The sequence below is a fragment of the Oryzias latipes genome, chromosome 17, assembly GCF_002234675.1.
Source record: "Oryzias latipes chromosome 17, ASM223467v1".
NCBI lineage: Eukaryota > Metazoa > Chordata > Actinopteri > Beloniformes > Adrianichthyidae > Oryzias > Oryzias latipes.
Window position 1 is genome coordinate 19,479,100 of NC_019875.2, and position 21,110 is coordinate 19,500,209.

Here is a 21,110-nt window from a genome sequence, read left to right on the forward strand (position 1 = left end):
TTTACAGGATTCTGTGGCTGTTACCATAACGACAAGGCATACATGAGGGATGTTTGTCATGCTGCAGGAAGTGGGGCTGTTATCAGCCACTTGGATATCATGTTCAGCTTCCTCATAAACAGAATTGTAGGTCATCCGGGTGATTTTAAATATGATATTGTATGATAGCCTGCACATGAAGGTTCACCAAGAGAAACGCTGCCACCTGAATGGTGGGTTTAGTCAACCAGAAGGTAATGGGTGTTGGCAGAAGCCATGAAGGTGACTTACTCCTGGATGAGGCGGCATGGGTTTCCAGTGAGGTCATTTGTACTCAAACGTCTGATGTTTGAATGAATATTTCATGTCTAGTCACCCTGTAATAAAAAAGTTCATTTGATGATGTCAAGGATAAGTGGAGTGGGGTACACATTTCCTGCTTTAAATAGAGCTCTATTTTTGGTCACACGAATGATTATGAGGAGTCCATAAAACAGCAGATCTGCAAGTACGGTTTTACTGAAGACAGTTTGGGTTTTTTGATCGTAAACAGGCTAATTTGCAATCTTTTTAGTGAAGATTCTGTCGAATATTCATCTTGTGTTGGAAGGAAATCTGTCGCTCAAAGTTTACAAAATGTCATTTTTTTCGGAAAGCTTCTAGAAAAGCACTTAAATTCATTCATAAAAATGTTGTTTCTGATGTTTCAAATCAGGTTTATAAGAAGCTAAAACTGTCTTTGAACATCTAAAATTTGCAATGTTGTATCTTGGTTGGTTTATATGGTTTAACCTCAAATTTTCAAAAAGGCTTTCTTTCTTCTAATACTTTGTATGTTAGACTAGCATCACTTAAAAACAACAACAAATAAATAAAAAATAATAAAAAAACAAAAAGGGGTTTATACAAATTTACATCCTGGTTATCTGAAGATACATAACCTCTTTTTCTAATAGTAAAACCTGTCCAACACAAATGGCCTTCAACTCTCATCTGCTCACTCAGTTGTTGGACAGAACAATTTAGAAAAAAGAAAAAGAAAAATGGCATCACTTTACAACAGTGGTCTGCAACCCGTTGGCCACGGAGTGGTAATAATCCGAGGGACAGTGAGTACCAAGCCTTAGAGAGAGAAAAAAAAAAACATGACTTACATTTTTTTCAATTTCTTTTATAATCTCATTCTGAAGGAAGTTTTATTTTGAAAAATATTGGATTCACTAAATCCGACTCATTCTTGATGGAAGTCAAGAATGAGTCGGTCCCGTCTCAAAAACACATCCGCTACTTTCTTAAAGCGGCTGAGCCGATTTGTAACTCGAAAACCCCCAAGCTAGTATAGAAAACAAAGAAACAAACATATTTGGACAATTTATTTTAGCAGAAAAGATCCAATGAGGAAACAGAAGAAGAGCCTACAACTTAAAAATAAAAGAAAACTGCATTTAACAGACAAAAATCAGGAGTCTTGCCCAAACTGTGGATTTCTATTTATCAATATATTTAGAAAATTTCAGTTTAGGGACTGTTGTTTTTACTATATTTATTTGTCGCTCCTTAAAAGTTGGTGTCCGATTTTTTTGCTTCCTCTTAGACTCTTATGGGTTGAGAGAAAATTTATATCAAATTTCAATAGTTCCTAAATTTATGCTAGTGTTCAAATAAGGTTTAAAGCAGCTGCAGATATTGTACAGAGGATGAAGATAAACGTTACCCAAAAACAGTTAAGGGAAAGTGGAAGCTTAAAAAGAAAAATCAGGCCGATCCGTGTAAATATTATCTTACATTAAACCGATCCTTGGCCCAAAAAAGGTTGAAGTTCAACTCATTTACTGTCCAAATTTTTCCAGTTTAACCTCCACATCTATTGTTGTCCTATCTGACCACCTCACATGAAGGTACAAATATAGCATTTCTGTTCTGTGGCGGAGGAGAAGGAGGCATCATTGCCATGTGGCAGCTACTGTGTCATTATGGGTTCACTATAGTGACTAATGGCTGTAGAAATAAAGAAAATCAATATTGATCTGGCTTTTGGAGAGATAAATACTTTAATGTGTTTTATTAAGTCAGTAAGTCATAATCACTTTTTAGCCTGCAGTAAGGCACACGTGCAACAGCATTTTAATGATGCGACATAGAAACTGTCAGCTCATCAGCCTTTATTTAATATTTGCTTCATGTTGTTTATTTTTGTTTATCAGAGTAAGGTTCTTGTTGTTCTTTGGGGTTTAAAAAATACAGTTAATTATTTGTCAAAACTGTATACATCTAAATAGAAACTGCAAATGCTTTTAAAAGGTTTTTTCTTTAAATAATACTAAAAGTATGCATTAATAAGTTTTATTCCAAGTTTGGGTTTTCACAATAAAATTGTTTGTTTTGTAGGAGCTTATAAAAATCGTTTCTTTCTTTTCTGGACAGCTTTGACTATCTAATAGCTTGCCTGTACAAGAGGGCCAGCAGTTGTGGTCAGCAGAGATAACAGATAATATGCAAGGCAGTGAAATAGATTAATTGTATGGACAGGGTTGAGAGTGTTTCTTGGGTGGATAAAATGATGGGATCTCTGGCAATGGTTCTTTTAAGCCCTCTTCTCTGGATTCAGCAGAGCGCTTTTTGTTTTCTTCCTATGCGCTCAGCATTTTCTGACTCTATTCTGCACTTATCTCTCTGTTTTCTCCCCTCTCTCTTTGTATTGCATTATATTACCCCCTACCATTTCCTACCTCAGTGTGTCTCTTTGTTCTATCTCTGGCTGCGTCCGGATCGTATTCCATCACTCGCCTCTCATTCTCACTGCCACCACCCTTGCTTGTCTTTAGCACTGCAGTCCAGTCAGTTCATAGAGGTGTGGTTGTCAGCAATTGTTAGTTAATTATTATTATTTATTTTTACACTTTGGCGATAAATCCCTTCATTAATGCTGCTGGACGTTTCAGGATGTACAAAAGCACCTGATTATTATTTGGAATTTCAAAACATCACACTTGTGTCTGTGTATTAATCCGCCTAAAAATATCAATGGGTGCTTTGAACTAACATTACGCTCAAGTGCTGTAATGGAGAGCTTTTTCGCAGCATCACATGCTTGATTTAAGTTACAGCTCGGATTGTCCCTGTTTTTATTAAGCTTTGTCTCTTTTAAAAAAAAAGTGATTGAGTCATTCAAAGATGGAAATGAAACATAAACCTATATATATATATATATATATATATATATATATACATATATACATACACATTAAGTGTATACAACATTTAAATGTATATATAAAATTTATATATATATATATAAATATAATTTATATATATATATATATATATATATATATATATATATATATATATATATATATATATACCAAAACCTTCCATTCATGATTACAATAAAATATTTTGAGATGTTGCCCACGAGTCCTAAAATAACACACGTTCTGCCGTACCGTATCTGTGTTGCATAACGGCACAAAGCCGTTGTTTTCCGTGACAGAATCGGCTGATTTACGTTGATTACGTAAGCACTTCACTACTGTAAAGGGTTGCATCCGTTGACTGTTAGGGCTGGGCATTTAGGCCAAAAAAATAACAATTTCAGATTTCTTTCCCCCCCAAATTTTGATTTCCAAATTTAATCCACTTTATTCTTCCTCCCTTTACTTTTCTATATAAGTAAACTTTTCTAGATGGTTCTGTGTTTGTTACAAAAAGATGGCCCCACCTCTGGCTCAAAACAATGTTTCATTCTCTCTTGCAAAGACTTTGCCCCACCTCTTTTTTCAAAACTATGGCGCTGCCTCTCTTACAAAAGGTTGGGTTAACTTCCATCGGATTCAAGCACAACCCATCCAGACAGGAAACCCATGCAAACACAAATGTGTGTGTTTGCGTTTGTCAGTGTGCCAGAATGCACAGTTTAGAGTAACTTCCCCACTTGTAAACAGAGGTAACAATATGTTGTCATTACCAGGGACTTGTTAATTACTTCTTCTCAATTTGCTTATCATGTTTCCGACAGGCTTGCTGGGAATTAGAACAAGGCTTTCTCGGGGGGGTGTCCAAAATTATCATCCTTAATTTAAACAAGGTCAGTCATTCCAGTTTGTGAAAACAGCTGGAGGCATTTGGAGTTAATGCAGGATGTCTGACAAACATTTCTGCCGTATATTGTCCTTTTAACTTCAGATTACATCGCTTCGGATTATGTGCTGTAATGTATTGGGATTTATTTGTGTTTATTTGATGCTTTTACAACCACCTTTTGCCGCAAACACTGAAGCACTCTCACACCTGCACCCACGCAGCATTATATCATTAACAGTGATGAAGTAGCGCAATGTGGTGTGACCGGCGGCGCTGATCACACTGTCATTGAGTCCTTTCGGGCTCCACTAATTGTGCTGTCAGATTCCATCGACGCTCCAAAGAGATTCAGTGGGGAAAAAGCACTCCCTAACTCTGTTTCCTGGGCCAGCAGGTCAATGAGCTGCTTCACACGGTGAGCACTGATTAGTTCTACCTGCTGGCCAGGAGAAGAGCTGGTGCAGATAAGTCGTCGTTTCTTGAAAGCCTAAAGCCTTCCTGTTTTATCCTTAATTTAACTTTATCTTAATATAAAAATTAGTTTTTATAATCAGGGTTCGGACATTTTGTTTATTTATTTATTTATTTAATTACTTTAAACAAACTTTATTGAACACAACAATCCAATACACAGCAGTGCAAGAGAGCAACAGGAAAGGTATGGAGAGAAATTAGACTCAGTCGGATTTGTGCGTGCGTAATTCTTGATTTGTGTGTAAATTAGGATTTGTGTATGCATATTCTTGCTTTGTGCGTGCGTAAATTAGGATTTGTGCATAAATTTGGATTTGTGCGTGATTTGTTACTCACATAATACGTTTAGTGTATAAGTTAAAAAAATTTAAAATGAAAAAAATACAAAATGCAATTTACGTATGCACAAATTAAGATTACAACAGCTTGAAACTACTTACACACACACATCTTTAAAAAACACGCATGAATCCCTTGTTACGCACACACGAAGCCAAAGTTACGCACGGATCTACCGTGAGACTGTTTTCACGTCTCACAAATTCGTCCGTAAGTGCTGCGTTTAAATACCAGTGGAATGCTCGGTCATTAGACACAAAGCAAGAATATGCATACACGAATCCTAATTTACGCACAAATCAAGAATTACGCACGCACAAATCCGACTGAGTCTAATTTCTCTCCATAGAAAGGAACAAACCAGGGGGTTATTATTACAATTTACACAAAGACACTAAAACTGACTCACAGATCGAATGTTTTAACTGCTTTCTTATTGTCAGAGTTTCTTATTGTGTTCATGTATTGTTTGAACTCATTGATAAAGGTAGAAAAATGAGGGGTATGATTTGTAACTTTGGATTTATGAATGTGCCGTTTGCATAAAAGAAACAAGAGATTAATGATTGTTGTTTTTTATAAGACGGACAGTGGGTGAGGCCAAACATAACATGTTCTAAGTACAGGCTGAAGTCTGAGTCTATATGGGCAGAAATGAAATTACAAACTTTAGACCAGAGAGTAGTGGAAAAGGGGCGTGACCAAAATAAATGTACAGCATCTTAAGGGGGTTCTGGACAAAAAGAGCAGGTTACATCAATATCTTTTTGAACTTTTGCAGATATAGTTTGGATGGATAGAATTTATGGATTAGTTTAAATAAGATTTCTTTCACTTTATTGGGTAAAAAATATTTTGCTGGTAGATTCCAGATCTTTTTCCAGTTTAATTGGTAAACAAAATTATTCCAATTATTTCCACTACATAGGGACAGGGTTCGGACTTGTGTAAAAGATCTTTTAATTTGATATTCTCCTGCATTTTAGAGTAACTCATTAACTGATTTGGTGTCACATCACAAAGTGGCCCACAGAGTTTGTTTAAGCCGCAAAGCACAAAATAGAATGCAAACATTCCTGCCAGGATTGCATGATGCTAGTAAGTTTAGTAATAAATAACCAGTATATTTATGAGAATGCATGTTTATATGTGTAATGGGATTTTGGATGCTTTCTTTTTGAGAATTTTATCAAGTTGAATTCATCAATACAATAAAAATAAATAAATAAAAGAAAGAAAAGAAAAGAAAATTATCCTATTTTCAGCTCTGTAGGGTACACTGGATTATAAATTGCACCGCCAATGATTGGTCTATTTTGAACTTATGTCATGTATGTGATAATAATAATAATACATTTTTTTTGTATAGCGCTTTAAATGGCACACAAAGACGCTTTACAACATGTGAGCAACAAAACAGTTAATAAGAACAAGAGCTAATACAATAAAATAATAATAAAACATAAAAAGACAGATTAAAGATTAAAAGCTATTTTAAAAAGATGAGTTTTAAGTGATTTTTTAAAAATTGGGAGGTCAGCGCGGACTCTAAGATGTTGGGGAAGAGTGTTCCATAAAGTTGGAGCAGCAATGGAGAAGGTTCTGTCTCCCCAATTTCGATGCTTGGTCTCACAGGGGAGGGACAGAAGCTTAGCATCGGACGAGCGCAGAGAGCGAGTAGGGGCGTGACGCTGGAGGAGATCGGTGAGGTAGGGTGGGGCCAGGTTATGAAGGGCTTTGACAGTGATGAGGAGAACTTTGAATTTGATATGCTGAGCGATGGGGAGCCAGTAAAGGTTCTGAAGGACAGGGGTGATGTGTTCACGAAAGCATATTATGCATATTAACTCACTTTTACAATACGTTTTGTCACACTAGACTGTCACTACTCAATATTAGTGCATGTACTTACAAATGGAAAAGACTTGGTGGGAAATATGACACAACCTGGGTCTAGGCTTTTTCTATCAGTTATATTCCGTTATATGAAAAAACTTGGTGTCAGATAATTCATGCTAAGCACAAACTGCAATTGATAATTTCTCCGTCATCATAACTTTTCAAAAAGTTGGGACTTCTGTATTTTGCAACTGATGCCACCCATATGCCACAACCAAATCAGAGTCCCTGATTGGCCAAATTAAACAGATATATAGAACCTGAAAACTGACTTAAAAACTTGCAAAGAGATGCACAAACACAAGTATTGAATGCAGAAGCTCGAAACGTGCATTTACGCACATTTACAGAGCAAGTGGTCACCTGAACGCGTGTCTCTGAGCCCGGCGTGAACGGAACATTTGGTGCACCGAACTATAAGGCAGCCAGACTTTATTAACTAGCTTAACAGTAACTCTAGGAACTTGTTTGTAACACGCTACACGTTAGCCATGTTAGAAGTGTCAGCCACGTTAGCGCATTTACAATACCTGTAATTCCTGACTTTGTTTGCAACATGTAAGAAAACAGACTGATACCACTAAAACAGACATTACTGTGAGTGTGCTAGCTCCCAACCTTGTTAGTAACACCTGAAAAAAAAACACAGTCAGACACAGCTACACATTAGCTGCGTTAGCATCTTCACAATATCACTTAACCAAACATTTTTACGTGGCACTGTGAACCTCTCAAAAGCATTTTTGTGTTTTTGTATGCCTTATAGCACGTAAAATGCGGTGCTTTCACCTAAGTTGTGTTACACATAAATCAGATATGTCATAATCTAATAGTCATGTTCTTGACTGTCTTTGAGAACATGTGGGTTCTATTTTGAATCTTTATTTAGCGTGGATATAACCATGTTTTCCTCCAGCCTGAAATGGAGCATCCTCTGTACTCCTCTTTATTCCACCTTCAGCCCTCTGTAAACACTTGATGCTAACAACACTTGGCCTCTTCCCTCACAGCGAACACCGTTTTATGTGCGAGCGCTCGACTTGCATTTAGTTTCCGCTTGCTCACATGAGTAAACAACAAACACTCAGCTCCACTAAAGCCAGACTCAACAGCAATATTTTGACACTAGCAAAAGCAGAAAACCTGCCCCGCTTTCTTGAAGACAACTATCAGCTTTAGTGCCACGTCTTGCCCGACTGCACACTGACTGCTGATAACAATCCTCATCCACGAGGTCCATTCAAAGTGTTTATCTGATGGAAACACAAAGACGTTTGGGTCCATTCTCTGCCTCCGTTCCACCATCATGAGATCTGTTTTCATGTTCTTGGGCTGAGCACATGTTTGCGCACATGTGGGGAGAATAATAACATGCATATCACAAAAGGGTTGCGGTGTTGCGGCAAAGCTTCACTTGCAAGTGCTGCTGCGGATTCACACGGAAACAGCATTTTCCCGTGTTCTGCAGACGTGCATTTTGTCCATGAGAATACATTTACACCAAAAAGATAACATTCTTAAATGAACATTCAAATATGCATTTACTTGAAATAAAAACATTCCTTGCTGTCCGCTTCATTTAGCCAACATTTATATGACAAGTTGGGGATTTTTTTAACAAACAAGGTCACCTGACTTCATCAGGCCACAAGTGTGCTGGAGCTTTTTGAGTTCCCCCATCTTAAAAAGATGGGCTACTCCTTTGTTACCCGGGCAGGGATTTTGGGATCGTTGCCTTGCTGAAAGACCCAGCCACGTTTCATCTTCAATGCCCCAATCTGAGGATACGTGGTTCCATTCATTCCATTCCTTTACAGAGATCAGTCATCCTGCTCCTTTTGCTGAAAAACAGCCCCAAAGTGGGAGGTTTCCACTCCCATGCTTTACTATTCGTATTGTGTTCTTTGGACGCAACACAGCATTTTTTCTTCTTCAAACACGACGAGTAGAGTTCTTATCAAAAATCTCTATTTTGGTTTCATCTGACCATAGGACATTCTCTGAGTCCTCTTCTGGATCATGCAAATGCTCTCTAGCAAAATTTAGACGGGCTTGAGCATGTACTGGCTTAAGCAAGGGACGCGTCTAGCACTGCTGGATTTGAGTACCTAGTGACGCAGTGTGTTACTGATGGTAGGTTTGTTACTCTGGTCCCAGCTCTCTGCAGGTCATTCATGAGGTCCCCCCATGTGCATCTGGGATTTTTGTTCACCGTTCCTGTGATCATTTTGATCTCACAGGGTGCGATTTTGTGGGGAGCCCTGGAGGGAGATATCAGTGGTATTGCATGTCTTCCATTTCCTAATAATTACTCCCACGGTTGATTTCTTCACACCAAGCTGCTTACCTATTGCAGATTCAGTCTTCCAACAATTTTGTTTCTGGTGTCCTTAGACAGCTCTTTGGTCTTGGCCATGGTGGAGTTTAGAGTGTGACTGTACGAGGTTGTGGACAGGTGTCTTTTATAGAGATGAAGTTACAGGTCTGTGAGAGCCAGAAATATGGCTCATTTGTAGTTGACCAAATACTTATTTTCCACCATAATTTACAAATAAATTCTTTAAAAATCCAACAATGTAATTTTCTGGATTTTGTTTTCTAACTTTGTCTCTCATAGATGAAAATGATGAAAATTCATATTTTTAAGTGGGAGAACTTGCACAATTGGCGCCTGACTAAATACATTTTTGCCCCACTGTATAACATATGGAAATATCCGAAAATATGCAGCTCTGGCTTCTAATTTTGACATTTATGATTAGCAACAAATGTTTAATTGAGATAAAGAACGTAAACAAGCTACACATCTCTATACAATTGAGGATAATGAGACTCGTTTGCTGGAATTCTTACAGCCTATGTAAAGCCGTGCATTTATATAAATGAAATAGTAATCCCCTGAAAAATAATTAAGCTCTCTAGGTGACAATGACGCTAAATTACATATCTGTAAAGACACATCAAGTAAAAAAAAGTTTAATTTCTTTTGCAGTGAGGTGTCTTTTACTTACTCTTTAAGTTAATAGGGTACATATGGAAGTTACACTGATGAGGAAAAGGTGGGATTTGGCCTTACAGTGAAAGCCTTGCTTCAATATTGCAGTCCTGCTCATACATGTTATTGTGCTTTGTGTAGCCAGTTAACTAAAATCCACCAGACTCTAGTTAAAGCTAGTTATAAGGGCCAAAGTTCATCTCAGAGGAAGTGCTAATGATGACAAGCAACATTAAGATGCAGAAAGTGTATATATGTATTCATATTTGATTTACAACAGAAAATAAACAAGAAAAAAACATAAATCAGTTCACTTCAGTGCATCTGCTGTCCATCCTCCAATAATGTTCATAAATGCAGTCCAAGAAGTTCAGTGTAAGCAAAGTTCATCGCATAAATCCATCATATCCACATATGTGGGTGTAGGTATGCTTCCTACCGCCCAGTCCAATGTTTCCAGCTTGGAATGGCCTGAATTCAAGGCCGAACAGCCTCTATCTTCGGTGGAACCTGGCCTGCACAGAACCAGCAATAACTAACATCTTTTTAATGGAAGAGGACATTTAAAGTAAAACACAAATTCCAGCAAATAAATAACTAAAGTTCAAAAAGATCGCGAGAGCTTTAGGTCATAGCTGCGGATGGGGCGAAGCTGCAAAGCATGTCAGGGTTACGTTTGTCAGGAGTTAGTTTATTTTCATTTTACTGCATTAACGTGTGTACTGCTCCCCAACAAAGAACCGAAAAATAAAAGGACAAGTGAATAAAAATGATGTAGCACCAAACAAAATTAAAGCACCAGTATGTAGTAGGCCTATAGGGAAAAAATATTTATTTGGTGATTTTATTTTTAGTTACTCTTAAGCTACATTCACACCACTCTCAGCAATAAGCATTTAACCTATTACTTCCAATAAAAAGTCTATAAAACGTGCATACACTTATGAGAGTCTAGCATGAGTCATCTATTTGAGGTTCATAAATTGCCAAGGTCTTTAAATTAAATTTGCACCAAAGTGTTCAGCTTCTTAGAAACTCCAACTATTTGTGTTGCCTTCTTTTGTGCTCCTGAGATTTGTTTCCGTTACAAGTTAACAATGAGTTATGGAGACACAACCTTGGCCAGCCAAAAATCTTATTTGAACCAATATAACAATGTGTGTTAAAATGTTTCTTATTGGCTTTCTGGAAGGCTGCCTGTACCTGTTCTACTGCACGATGTTCCCATCTGTAGACCTGCTGAGAATTAAAATATCTGGAACTGGGGACAAAAAGTTTTCAGACTAGTCAAGGGCATCAACACTTAGAAAACAAATGCCTGTGGGGGGATTGTTCCAGTTTTGGTAAAATAAAATCTGGTAAATAAGGCGCTGAAAGAAATGCTATACTCATATTTTTGACATTGCCCTAACTCATATTTTTTTCTGTTTTCTCTTGCAGCTCAGCCGAAGAAAAGTTTCGCTGGAACAATCAAGGTAATTTTCATTCAAAACACTCTGTAACACTAATTTTGGGGTGTGTTCAGACTGGAATAGTCTGTTGGTCCGGACCCAATCCACTTAATTTGGTCTGGATCGAGTCCTGGACCTTGTGTTTGTTGTCATCTAGACTGTTCTGTTACGAACCAAAGTTTGTAAACAAAAGCATGTGACTAAAGATCTCTTCAGTCATTGGACAAGAAATACGAGGGCAGGCCAAAGCATGTCCCACGCTTTGCAATCTTTCTTGGGATAATTCACTCATTCAGACTTTAGATTTCACTGACCCATTTTGAACGTCTGTATAAGCATTAGGCACAAGTCTTTTTACTTGCTGTTTTGGTACGGCAGAGGCATGCTGCAAGGTGGTTACTGAGGAGACGACGGCTAAGAAGGTTCCCTTATATGTGTTTAGGACTTATAGATTGACGGTAAAACAGTAGGAATCAATGCATATCACCTTAAAAGTTGTTCTAAAGTGGCATTCATCCAACCGCATTTCAAAGAGTCGCTGTGTTTTACCGTCATGGTTTCTTCCATTCTATTCCTAAAACCAACTTGAAATACGTGTATTCCGACTGAAAAATTGTTCCGGATTATCGGGGGGAAAAGATGGAAAACCAAATGTCTCCAGCCTGAACACACTCTTGGATTTCTAACTAATTCAGCACGGTTTTGGGCGCAATACCGTCATTAGATAATGTGCTTGATCCACAACTCATAACCTGTATTTCATCCAGGATAAAAAGCAATATTTGCAATTATATGCATTAATAGCAACATTTAATTGCATGCAGATCAACTTTGCCCAGAATTACCTTCAGAAACTCCACTGCTGTTCCCATTGTGAAGGTCTTTCTCCATGCCTCAACATCAGTAATCGATGAATCTTTAGATGGTTTAAAAGTCAAATACAAACACCTCTTAACCACCGCTCAAAAATGAAGTGTGACAGCCTCTGAGTTAGAATAAAAGCAGCGGCCAAGAGGCTGCATTCACCCTTGCTTTGTCAGACAGACTAGGACCTATACGATGTTGACGGATGATTGATCATCTCAGTGCAGAGTTGGTGATCTAAGCCAACAAAGAGGTGGCTAACACAACAAAGTTTTAGTCAAGAATATCCCTTTTCAATGGCGATCTAGCAGGACTGCTCTGCTTAAGTCGCAACAGAGAAAGCCTTCATCGCTGCAATCAAACCTTTGGATCGCATCAATCACAAATCTCTAAAAACTCAATACGTATGACAATCAACGGATGACCTTTAGCCTTTTTTTGTCATAAAGTGGAGAGTAAATCCAAGTTAGCGCCAGTCAACCCCCTAGATTTGATTTTTTTTTATCATCATTAATTCATTTATTCATCTTCTAAATCTGTTTTGTCCCTTTCGTGGTCACGGGGCTGCCGGATCCTATCCCGGCCACTCATGGGCGAAGGCAGGGGACATCCTGGACAGGTCGCCAGTCTGTCGCAGGGCCCATCATCATCATCAGTCTGCAAATACATCAGTGAACGTAAATAAAATAGGCCTCCTAAATCCTCTCACTGAAGCTGCTACTACTACTGTTTCTGTCTCAATCTCTGTAAGAGATTAATGTTGCTCCTCAGAGTCATTTGTAAGCTTTTATCCATCTTGGCAGCTCTTTCTGACTGGAAGACACTGGCATGTTATCAGCATGTCTGACAGACAAATGACTGAGATCTCTAAATACAATGTGGAGCCCAATCCCGCAAGATTTGCTTGTTGGATTATTATGTTTTTTTCCCCTCCTTTGCCTGGAAGGTTTAGCTTTGCTTATGATGAGACATGCAAGGAACCACTTTTTTTGAAGCCAGTTAGTTTTTCATTTTTGTTTTTGTTTGTAAGATTGAGAGATTCATCCAAGGTGGGTTGCAGTATTAGGTATTTTTTGAAAAAAAAAAAAAACAACACATTGCTACATTCACACCAGGCATGTGACGCTCGTTCAAGAACCTTTAGCACATAGTGATGACAATGGACTGTCGCTACTCAATACTAGTGCATGTGTTTACACTCAAAAGAGGCTTGGCGCAAAAAATGGCGAAGCTGAGTAAATCTTGCAAATTTTGCTCCAGGCTTTTTTTTTTCTAAAATCGTTTTCAATCTTAGAAATTTATGTAGTGATGCATGAACGCGAGAGTTCTAAATCTGGAAGCCTGAAACGTGCATTAAAGCTAGTTTACATAGACTTTCATTGAAAGAGTTTATTTGACCGCGTATTGCCAAGGCCAGTGTAAACTAAGCTTGACTCTGCAGTTTCAATCTGTCATTCATGAAGTCATCCAAATTTTCTGGTTTAGATGTGTCATTTGGTTTGTGTTTAACTGACAGGGCAGAGCCAAGGAGGGCAGCTTAAAACGTGATCCCCTTAAATTACATGTTTTATGAATTTTTACATATTTTTTTACGTATGCATAAAAAGTTGTTTCTGCCCTTCTCATTTGCCACCCCTCCAAAGTCCCCCCCCCCCTGCCTTTATAAAATCCTCCAGTTCTGCCACTGTTGCCCGATCAGACATTAACCTACCAACAAAAAACTAACAGTAAAGTTCATAAATAATACCAAAAACACCAAAGCAAGTCATTTAAAATATTTCAAAACTTCTTGTTCCCACAAATGACATAGTGTCAACAGATGTGTTGCATTGTTACAGCGCCCTCTGTTGGCTGTAGTAAACATGATGGATGACCACTTTCTTTTTCTTTAAGCAGGGGTAAACTGGCTCTGGTTGTCCATCACAACACTCACAATGTCTCATGTCTCTAATGTCAACTTTAAGAGAAGGCATGAAGAATGAAAGTCATTGAAAACACATTTATGGGCTTTGTTTGTTGGCTGCAGTAAAGGCACGTGCAGGGATGGTTTGTATTCAGAAGATGAAACCTTATTCTTTGCGTTTTTTTGTGCATGTTCAGACGGCCAGAAAGACATAGAGGAGGAGTTGACGACTGGCTTGGAACTGGTGGACTCGTGCATCAGATCGCTCCAGGAATCTGGCATCTTGGACTCACAGGACACCTCTACAGGAGACAGTAAGCTTTTCTTAATACTTCTTGCCCCTTAAAGTTGAACTGTCACTGTATTGGAAATCTCATCAGTAACTCTCCAGCATTAAAACATGAGTTGCTTCATTTCTTGCCGGTAACCCCAGACACGGTGTCCTCCAGGCTAAGAAATTGACTCTTTACTCTAAGGTACCATTGTTGACTTCAAAAGCTACCTACCTACCTCTATGGGGAGGCACTTAACTCATTTTATACATGACTGTGAAGAGACAAAGAAGTAGCAACAAATGCTCTCGTCCAGGTCATTGCTGTCAAAATCATTGTATATTTCAGCAGGACAATATTAGACTTACACAGCGTTCACAACCAGATCCTTCAACTAAAAATGTCAAAGGACAAATTCTTCAACAGATGGAAACCTACATCAAAACTCCAGAAACGCATAACCTAAATGTCCAAATATCTTCAAGTTGTACTGAAAACAAGAGCAGATGCTACATCACCCATGTCATCTGTCCACCCCAACAATTTAGAGATTTGTATAGGCCTCATGAGTGTACATGTTCTAAAGTTAAGCCTTAGTCATATGCACCCTTGTTAGGGTATTGACCCGTGTGGGTGCTGCAGGTTTTGAGTTGTCCGGGACTGTGGGGGGTCGTAGAAAGGGGCAGACGCATCTTAAAGGGAACTCAGTTATGTCTTGCAGTTGCCTTGAGGCTTGTGTGGTCACATGATAAAAATTGTACGATTGTCGTACATGTGGTAAATGTATCGTGCAAAGATAATGTAAGTTACACACACAATGACCCATGGGTGACGCTGTCATACTCTAGCTGCTGTACTCCAGTCAGAAGTATGGTGCATGGACTACCTTATTGACCGCTACAGTACGGCCTGTCGCCTGCAGCATGCTCGTAGAAAAAATGTCCATGAACGATGACTTTGATATGCGGGCCTCCTGCATGGAAGTTTGCCCATTTTGCACCCTCAGAAAGTTCATTTCCACATGCAAAGGTAGTTGTGACTAAGGCTTTAACCATTTAGTATATTTATTTATTTTTCTGTTTCAAATAGAAGCCAAAAATCCTGGTTTTAAATTGTTATCTGGGTCAAAAATTCAGATTGTTTTTGTGTAATTTCAAATCAAAAATGTTTAGACTATCAACAGTCCTACTGAATAAAATGTTTTTGTATGTATTTGTACCTTATTATTTGTTCCATCCAGTTGTTTTTCCAACATTTTTTATCCATCTTGAAGTATTCCTGTTCCAGTTTTATTGCTCAGACAGTTAGGAAAGAATGCTTGGAAGAGGACCAATCAAATGCAACAAAAGTTGCCAAAATGAATGTTCCCACAGTGCTTTAATCTCAAGGTCTTGGATGACTGACTTGTTAAATTTTTGTGGATTCACACACAGCGACTCCCAATACCAGCTTCCATAGCAAGACTATCAAGCAGCTTGTTTAAGAATAAGCCCTCGAGACCACTTTGTGTGCTCAATGATTGTTTTTTTTCGCAAACCTATCAACACTTAGATGCCCACAAACGTTGTTTTTTTTCCCTTCAGATTTTAATCCAATCTGTGAAACTGTCGAACAGCAGCAACTTTAAGAACGACAACTCTCTGGATGGTCTTGAACTGCAGATGTATTTGGGTTCTTTTATTGAAAACATCTTTCTTTTCCATCGTTTCTCCCCGCTGCTACTTTACACGCAGCATTGTGACATGTTGCCACCCTAACCACATTAAGTGGAGCATCACGAAGTTGAATCGGAAAACATCAAAACCCCTTCAGAGGCGTCGTTTTTAAAAATCCAGAGTGCAAATTTGCTGCTAAAAAGAGCTCGTCGTCATCCTAAACTACTCCATGTGCCTCACTGCTCCACTCTGATCTTTCCACACACAGTTGCAGAGTTGATACCCGTGTCGTTGCGACACCCGACCCCATGGGAGAGCGGTTGCTGTCACACATGCACAGTAGTTTGATATGCTAATCCATCCTCGCTGAGATGTCAGCTGGCCTGCTGTTCACAGTGCAGAGAGAGGCTGCACACGAACATGCAACAATGCACGCTGCAAAATACGCTAAACTGGCCTGCCTACACTGGCAGGTATTTGTAATTAATGTATATGTCTATATATGTCTGAGCACATTCGCTGCATATGCATCAGTAACACCAACGTGCCTGTGAAGTGAGGAGCTGCAAATCTTTTTGATATTTATAATGTTGGTGCAACGGTTATATAACTAACCACCTGACAGATACCAGGAATGATGGAAAGGGGAAGCGAATTGAAAAAAAGAGATAAAGGATGAAAGGAGAGAAGACTGGTCAGTTTCAAGGAGTAAAAAATGAATCATTGTTTTCACTTGTTACTTGATTAGTAGGTTTGAAAAAAATGTTTTTTTTGCATGACTTTTTGCTAAATGACTGAGTACATAAATGTTTCAGAATTGTAAAAATTGTCTGATTTATAAGTCACTCTGGAGTATAAGTCATTTGCGTCTGAACGATGGCGCTTTCAGCTGTACTTCTGTATCTCTGAGACCCAGTTTGATGACCTTGTCCGAGGAGAAATACAAAATTATAATAATATAAAAATCCTGATGCAAATAAGGAAAATAACATGACATTCAGGAAAAGAACGACCAGATTCTCCTCCATGTTTGTTTTGAATGACGCTTCTTCACTGAGTAGCAAATACAGATACACACACCTACTAATGGTTGTTACTGAGAACCAACAGCTAAAGGACAACTGGTTTTTGGTAAGAAAATAATGAATATATGAGCCAATAGTTATTTTTGAAAAAAATCCTATTTAAATTGCTCCTTAGTATAAGTAAGCAAAACCGGTCAAACTATGCAAAAAACAGCGACTTATACTTCAAAAAATTCCGTAATCTGAAAACCTGCTAAAGTCAGTCACAATTATCCTCCTAATTTTCAATATATTTTTTTTTACTTGCATGCTAGCAAAAACCCTTTGCAAAAAAAATAAAAAATTGCAAAGGGATATATACTTTTTTTTTTCTTTCTAACTTGTCCTGTCCAACAACTGAGCAAACAGATGAGAGCCTCTTGTGTTGGACATGTTTTACTTTTACAACAGGGATAATTCACTTTACTCCACCATCCCAGATGCCAACTGGGTTGACAGACAACATCAGCTTTGTTGGTAGAATCAAAAAAAAAAAAAAAGATTCAGGTTAAACATTGTTGTTTGATATGTAAACATATGTCCAACACTGAATGTATGCAAGCATTAAACCTAAATTAAAGCTAAATCAGGATGCAAATGCACCCGCATTGTGCACAGAAATCAGCACCCAGGCGGTAATGCCGCTGAGAAGATTAGCGAGGCATAGCAGCGGAATATAGCGAGGGTCCCCGTGCCTCATGCTGCTTCATGCCAGCAATGCTTGCCAGCGTGCATGTTAATCTGTGCGCATCAGTCGATTCAGTATTCATGTGCGCAGTGTGTGCACTTCTATGTGCAGACTGGCAGCGCCTGTGGTAGCTATCTGGAAAAGACAGCTGATAAAATATTAAGACGTGTTGATCGACTTGTGAAGAGAAAGAAAGGAAAAAAAAACACTTAACTTTGAGAGTGTGACGGAGGAATGAACGGACGAGAGCGAGCCAGTATCTGGGTCAGAATGCGCACGACTGCATCAGATACAGGTATGTGCAGATGTGCGGTCTGCTAACGCATGAAATCACATTGCAGAGGTGAGCCAAGCACGAGTGAATTTGTGAGAATTCAGAGCTCTGCAGAAATAACAACACAAAGACTCGGGGCTTCTTATAGCAGCTGATCTCCTTTGCTTGCATTAGAAGGAATCGATTAAAGGCCCACTTCGATGAAAATTGTGTTTTTGGTGTTTTTAACAGGTTCTTGTGGCATTCTTTTTGATGATGGAGGACATTTGTTAAAAAAATTAAGCTCAAAATGGCATTTCTGAGTTTTTGTTTATCCAAATCATAATGTTGCAATAATTTGGCAACTTTATTCTGAAATTTTACAACCATTTCCTCACATATATAGTTTTTTTATGGTGACCCTTGTACAAGGGAACTTTAGGAGGAAACATGTAGTTAAAAGAAGGAAAAAATGGCAGAATACAATAGTTCCACTCCCGTTCCGCTCCATGTCTGTTGAGGCAATTTTTTAATGAACCACTGCCGCTCTGCAGAAACTATGAAATTTCTGCATTGAAACTAAAGAGGAAAAAATAACATAGTTTGTGGTTGACATAAAAATAATTCATCTTTTCACAAATTTTCGTTTGTTTAAATTTATAAATGTCCCTTCTCTTAATTTCTATGAACGGTTCTTGTAAACTGACACTCTAACTAGCCGTGTTCACCTTCACTCTTGCACCCACAAACACAAGAACCACATTGTGTAGCTCATTGAATGTAAACTGGGTTACAAAATGCCTTAAAGGCCACAAACAAAGTGAGTCTTTACACAAAGACACAAAGAGGGGAGTCTTAACTCTCTGATGTGCTACGTTTACACACCCGTTCTAACACACAATATGGCTTTAAAATGAGACCAATCAATTCCTGCTGAAATGTTTCTTTCTGGTTTCTTGCCTTTGAAACAGCTTTTTCTTTAATTATTTAATTGTATTGCTTTACCTTTTGGAGCTGCATCTCTGAAATGAGGGGGAAACCATTTTTGTAGAAACTAGGTATATTTCTTTCCAAAAAAAAAAACTAAAAAGAATAAATAAATAAACTTAACAAAGAAACCTATTTGAGACCAGAATGTGCGTCATTTTTTTTCTTTTTTGGTTACGTTTTTACCTTGGTAGTCTCTGAAATTGCATGGGAGCCGGTTTAGCTCGTGCCTTCCGTCCGTGAATCCCAGGTTCGAATCCAGGCTGCTCCCTGTTCCTTTCTCTGCTTCTGTGCCGGTCCCAAGCCCGGTTGCTTTGAGTGGGTTGCGTCAGGAAGGGCACCCGGCATAAAACATTGTCAAGTTTACCATGTGACACGTTCGCTGCGGCGACCCCTGATGGGAAAAGCCGATAGAGAAACAACAACTGACATTCACAGTATCTGAATTTGGATAAGTACATTTCATGTTACTGAAAGGTGTTTCCTAAAGAAGCTACTTTGTGTCTTTAACCAAACCAAGGAGTCTCATTTGACTATAAGCTTTAGGGCAGTTTTTGTTAAAGACCCACTCCAGTGAAGCTGGTGTTTTTAATATGTTCTTATGGGATTTTTTGGTGATGGAGGAAATATGTAAAGAAATTAAGCTTAGTTTTGCATTTCTATACATTTCTTTATTCAAATAGTTATTAACGAGGAGCAGACAAAAAAATACAATTTAAAAAACAGACAGAAAATACAATGGCTGTCCCTGTTCTGCTCCATTCTTATGCATCTGCTTGCAGACAAATAGATTCATGTCTGTCTTTTTCATTTTTCCTTTTCCGAGTTGATATCCAGCTCAAAACTCTACGGCTGGATAGCCATAACATTGCTCGCCATTTTTGTTTCACCAGTAATGTTAGAAAGGGTGTGTAAGGGGCTGTAAGCTAGTGGGAGAGCGTGAAAACAAATCAAAAGATGATCAGAGTGGGTCTGTAAAAGAAAAAACACAGACAGATGAATCTGAATCGATAAAAGCATGCTTTCAGAAACATGTTTCATGTTTCAGAATTGTTCATGTGTCAGAATTGTTACAGCTTTAGTACTTTTTTCATTCATCATTTCACAACATCAAAATCACCTTTAAAATTTGACCCTGGCAGCATGTGGTGGCAGTATCATGATGTGGCATTGTTTCAACTGGCAAAGCCTGAGAAAGATTCCACTTCAAATCTGATGTTTTTTTTTATTTTATTTTTTTAACAATAAACACTTTTTTTCCTGCTGTGCGATCACCTGTTATTCCTATTTTAAGTCCTGTTCTTTTTCTCCCACTAGGACAAGGCCTACTGTCCCAAAGTGCATTGCAGCTTAACAGCCAGGATGTCTATGCAGCAGCTGGTTACCATAGCAATCAAGGGTTGACTCTTGGGGAAACAGCAGCAGCTCGAAGCGGGCAGATCGGAGGGGCAATTCACAGCTATAACCAGGTGCACTACTTTTTCATCCACACTTCCTATTGTCATCTGTTTAACCTTTTGCCATAGTATGCGCTTTGTCCCCGGGAATTGGATGATATTCTGAAGTCCATCCTGTCACACTGTATCTTCATTTTTATTTTCCTTGTGCTCCTCACTTCCCCTTCTCTGTCTTGTTTTTTCTACACTCCACCGTCTCTAGGTGACATCCAGCCGTGCAGCTGCTCACTTCATGGGCACAGACTCACCTGCTCAGGCCCAGAGAGACTCAATTGCCCAGCAGGCTCTTGGCGGCCCCTTTCAGATGCCCATGGAAGCTGGATCTGGACCTTCTGGGCCATCCATGTATTATTCCTGTGCCACGTTGCCTGCACAGGTACAAACCCCTGTGGACGCTGATGTAATTCCTCTGCAAATGACCCTGCATTAGCTGTATGACAGAGCAGAAACCCAAAAACTCAGACAGAGAAACTCATCATTCCACCTTAAATGTTAATGAATAGAATAAAAAAAAGTTAAGTTTTTGATAGTTTTGTAGCTTGAAATTAAGGATTTTTAATACTATTTTCAACTTTTTGAAGCATAAAACCCAAAATATATGCTTAAAATCCCACGAGAACTTTATTTGGCGACCTTCAGTTGCATTTCATTTTCACTCGGTTTCTAAAAGTTATCGCCTCATGTTCCTTTTAATAACCCTCACTACTATATCAGGGCGCTATCAGAGATTAAAGTTTCTGCTCTCTG

General features: G+C 38.6%; 1 protein-coding gene across 11 annotated transcripts in view; it reads left to right on the plus strand.

Annotated features, from left to right (window-relative positions):
- The window catches only part of LOC101168153 (catenin delta-2), a 181,499-nt gene that overhangs the window by 99,316 nt on the left and 61,073 nt on the right, over positions 1-21,110 (plus strand). For all 11 annotated transcript variants that reach the window (XM_023964880.1, XM_023964879.1, XM_023964878.1 and 8 more), the window contains 4 exons: positions 11,210-11,244; positions 14,185-14,301; positions 20,224-20,375; positions 20,566-20,739. In XM_023964880.1, coding sequence (XP_023820648.1) covers positions 11,210-11,244; positions 14,185-14,301; positions 20,224-20,375; positions 20,566-20,739 — 478 coding nt within the window. The remainder of the gene's footprint in view (positions 1-11,209; positions 11,245-14,184; positions 14,302-20,223; positions 20,376-20,565; positions 20,740-21,110) is intronic.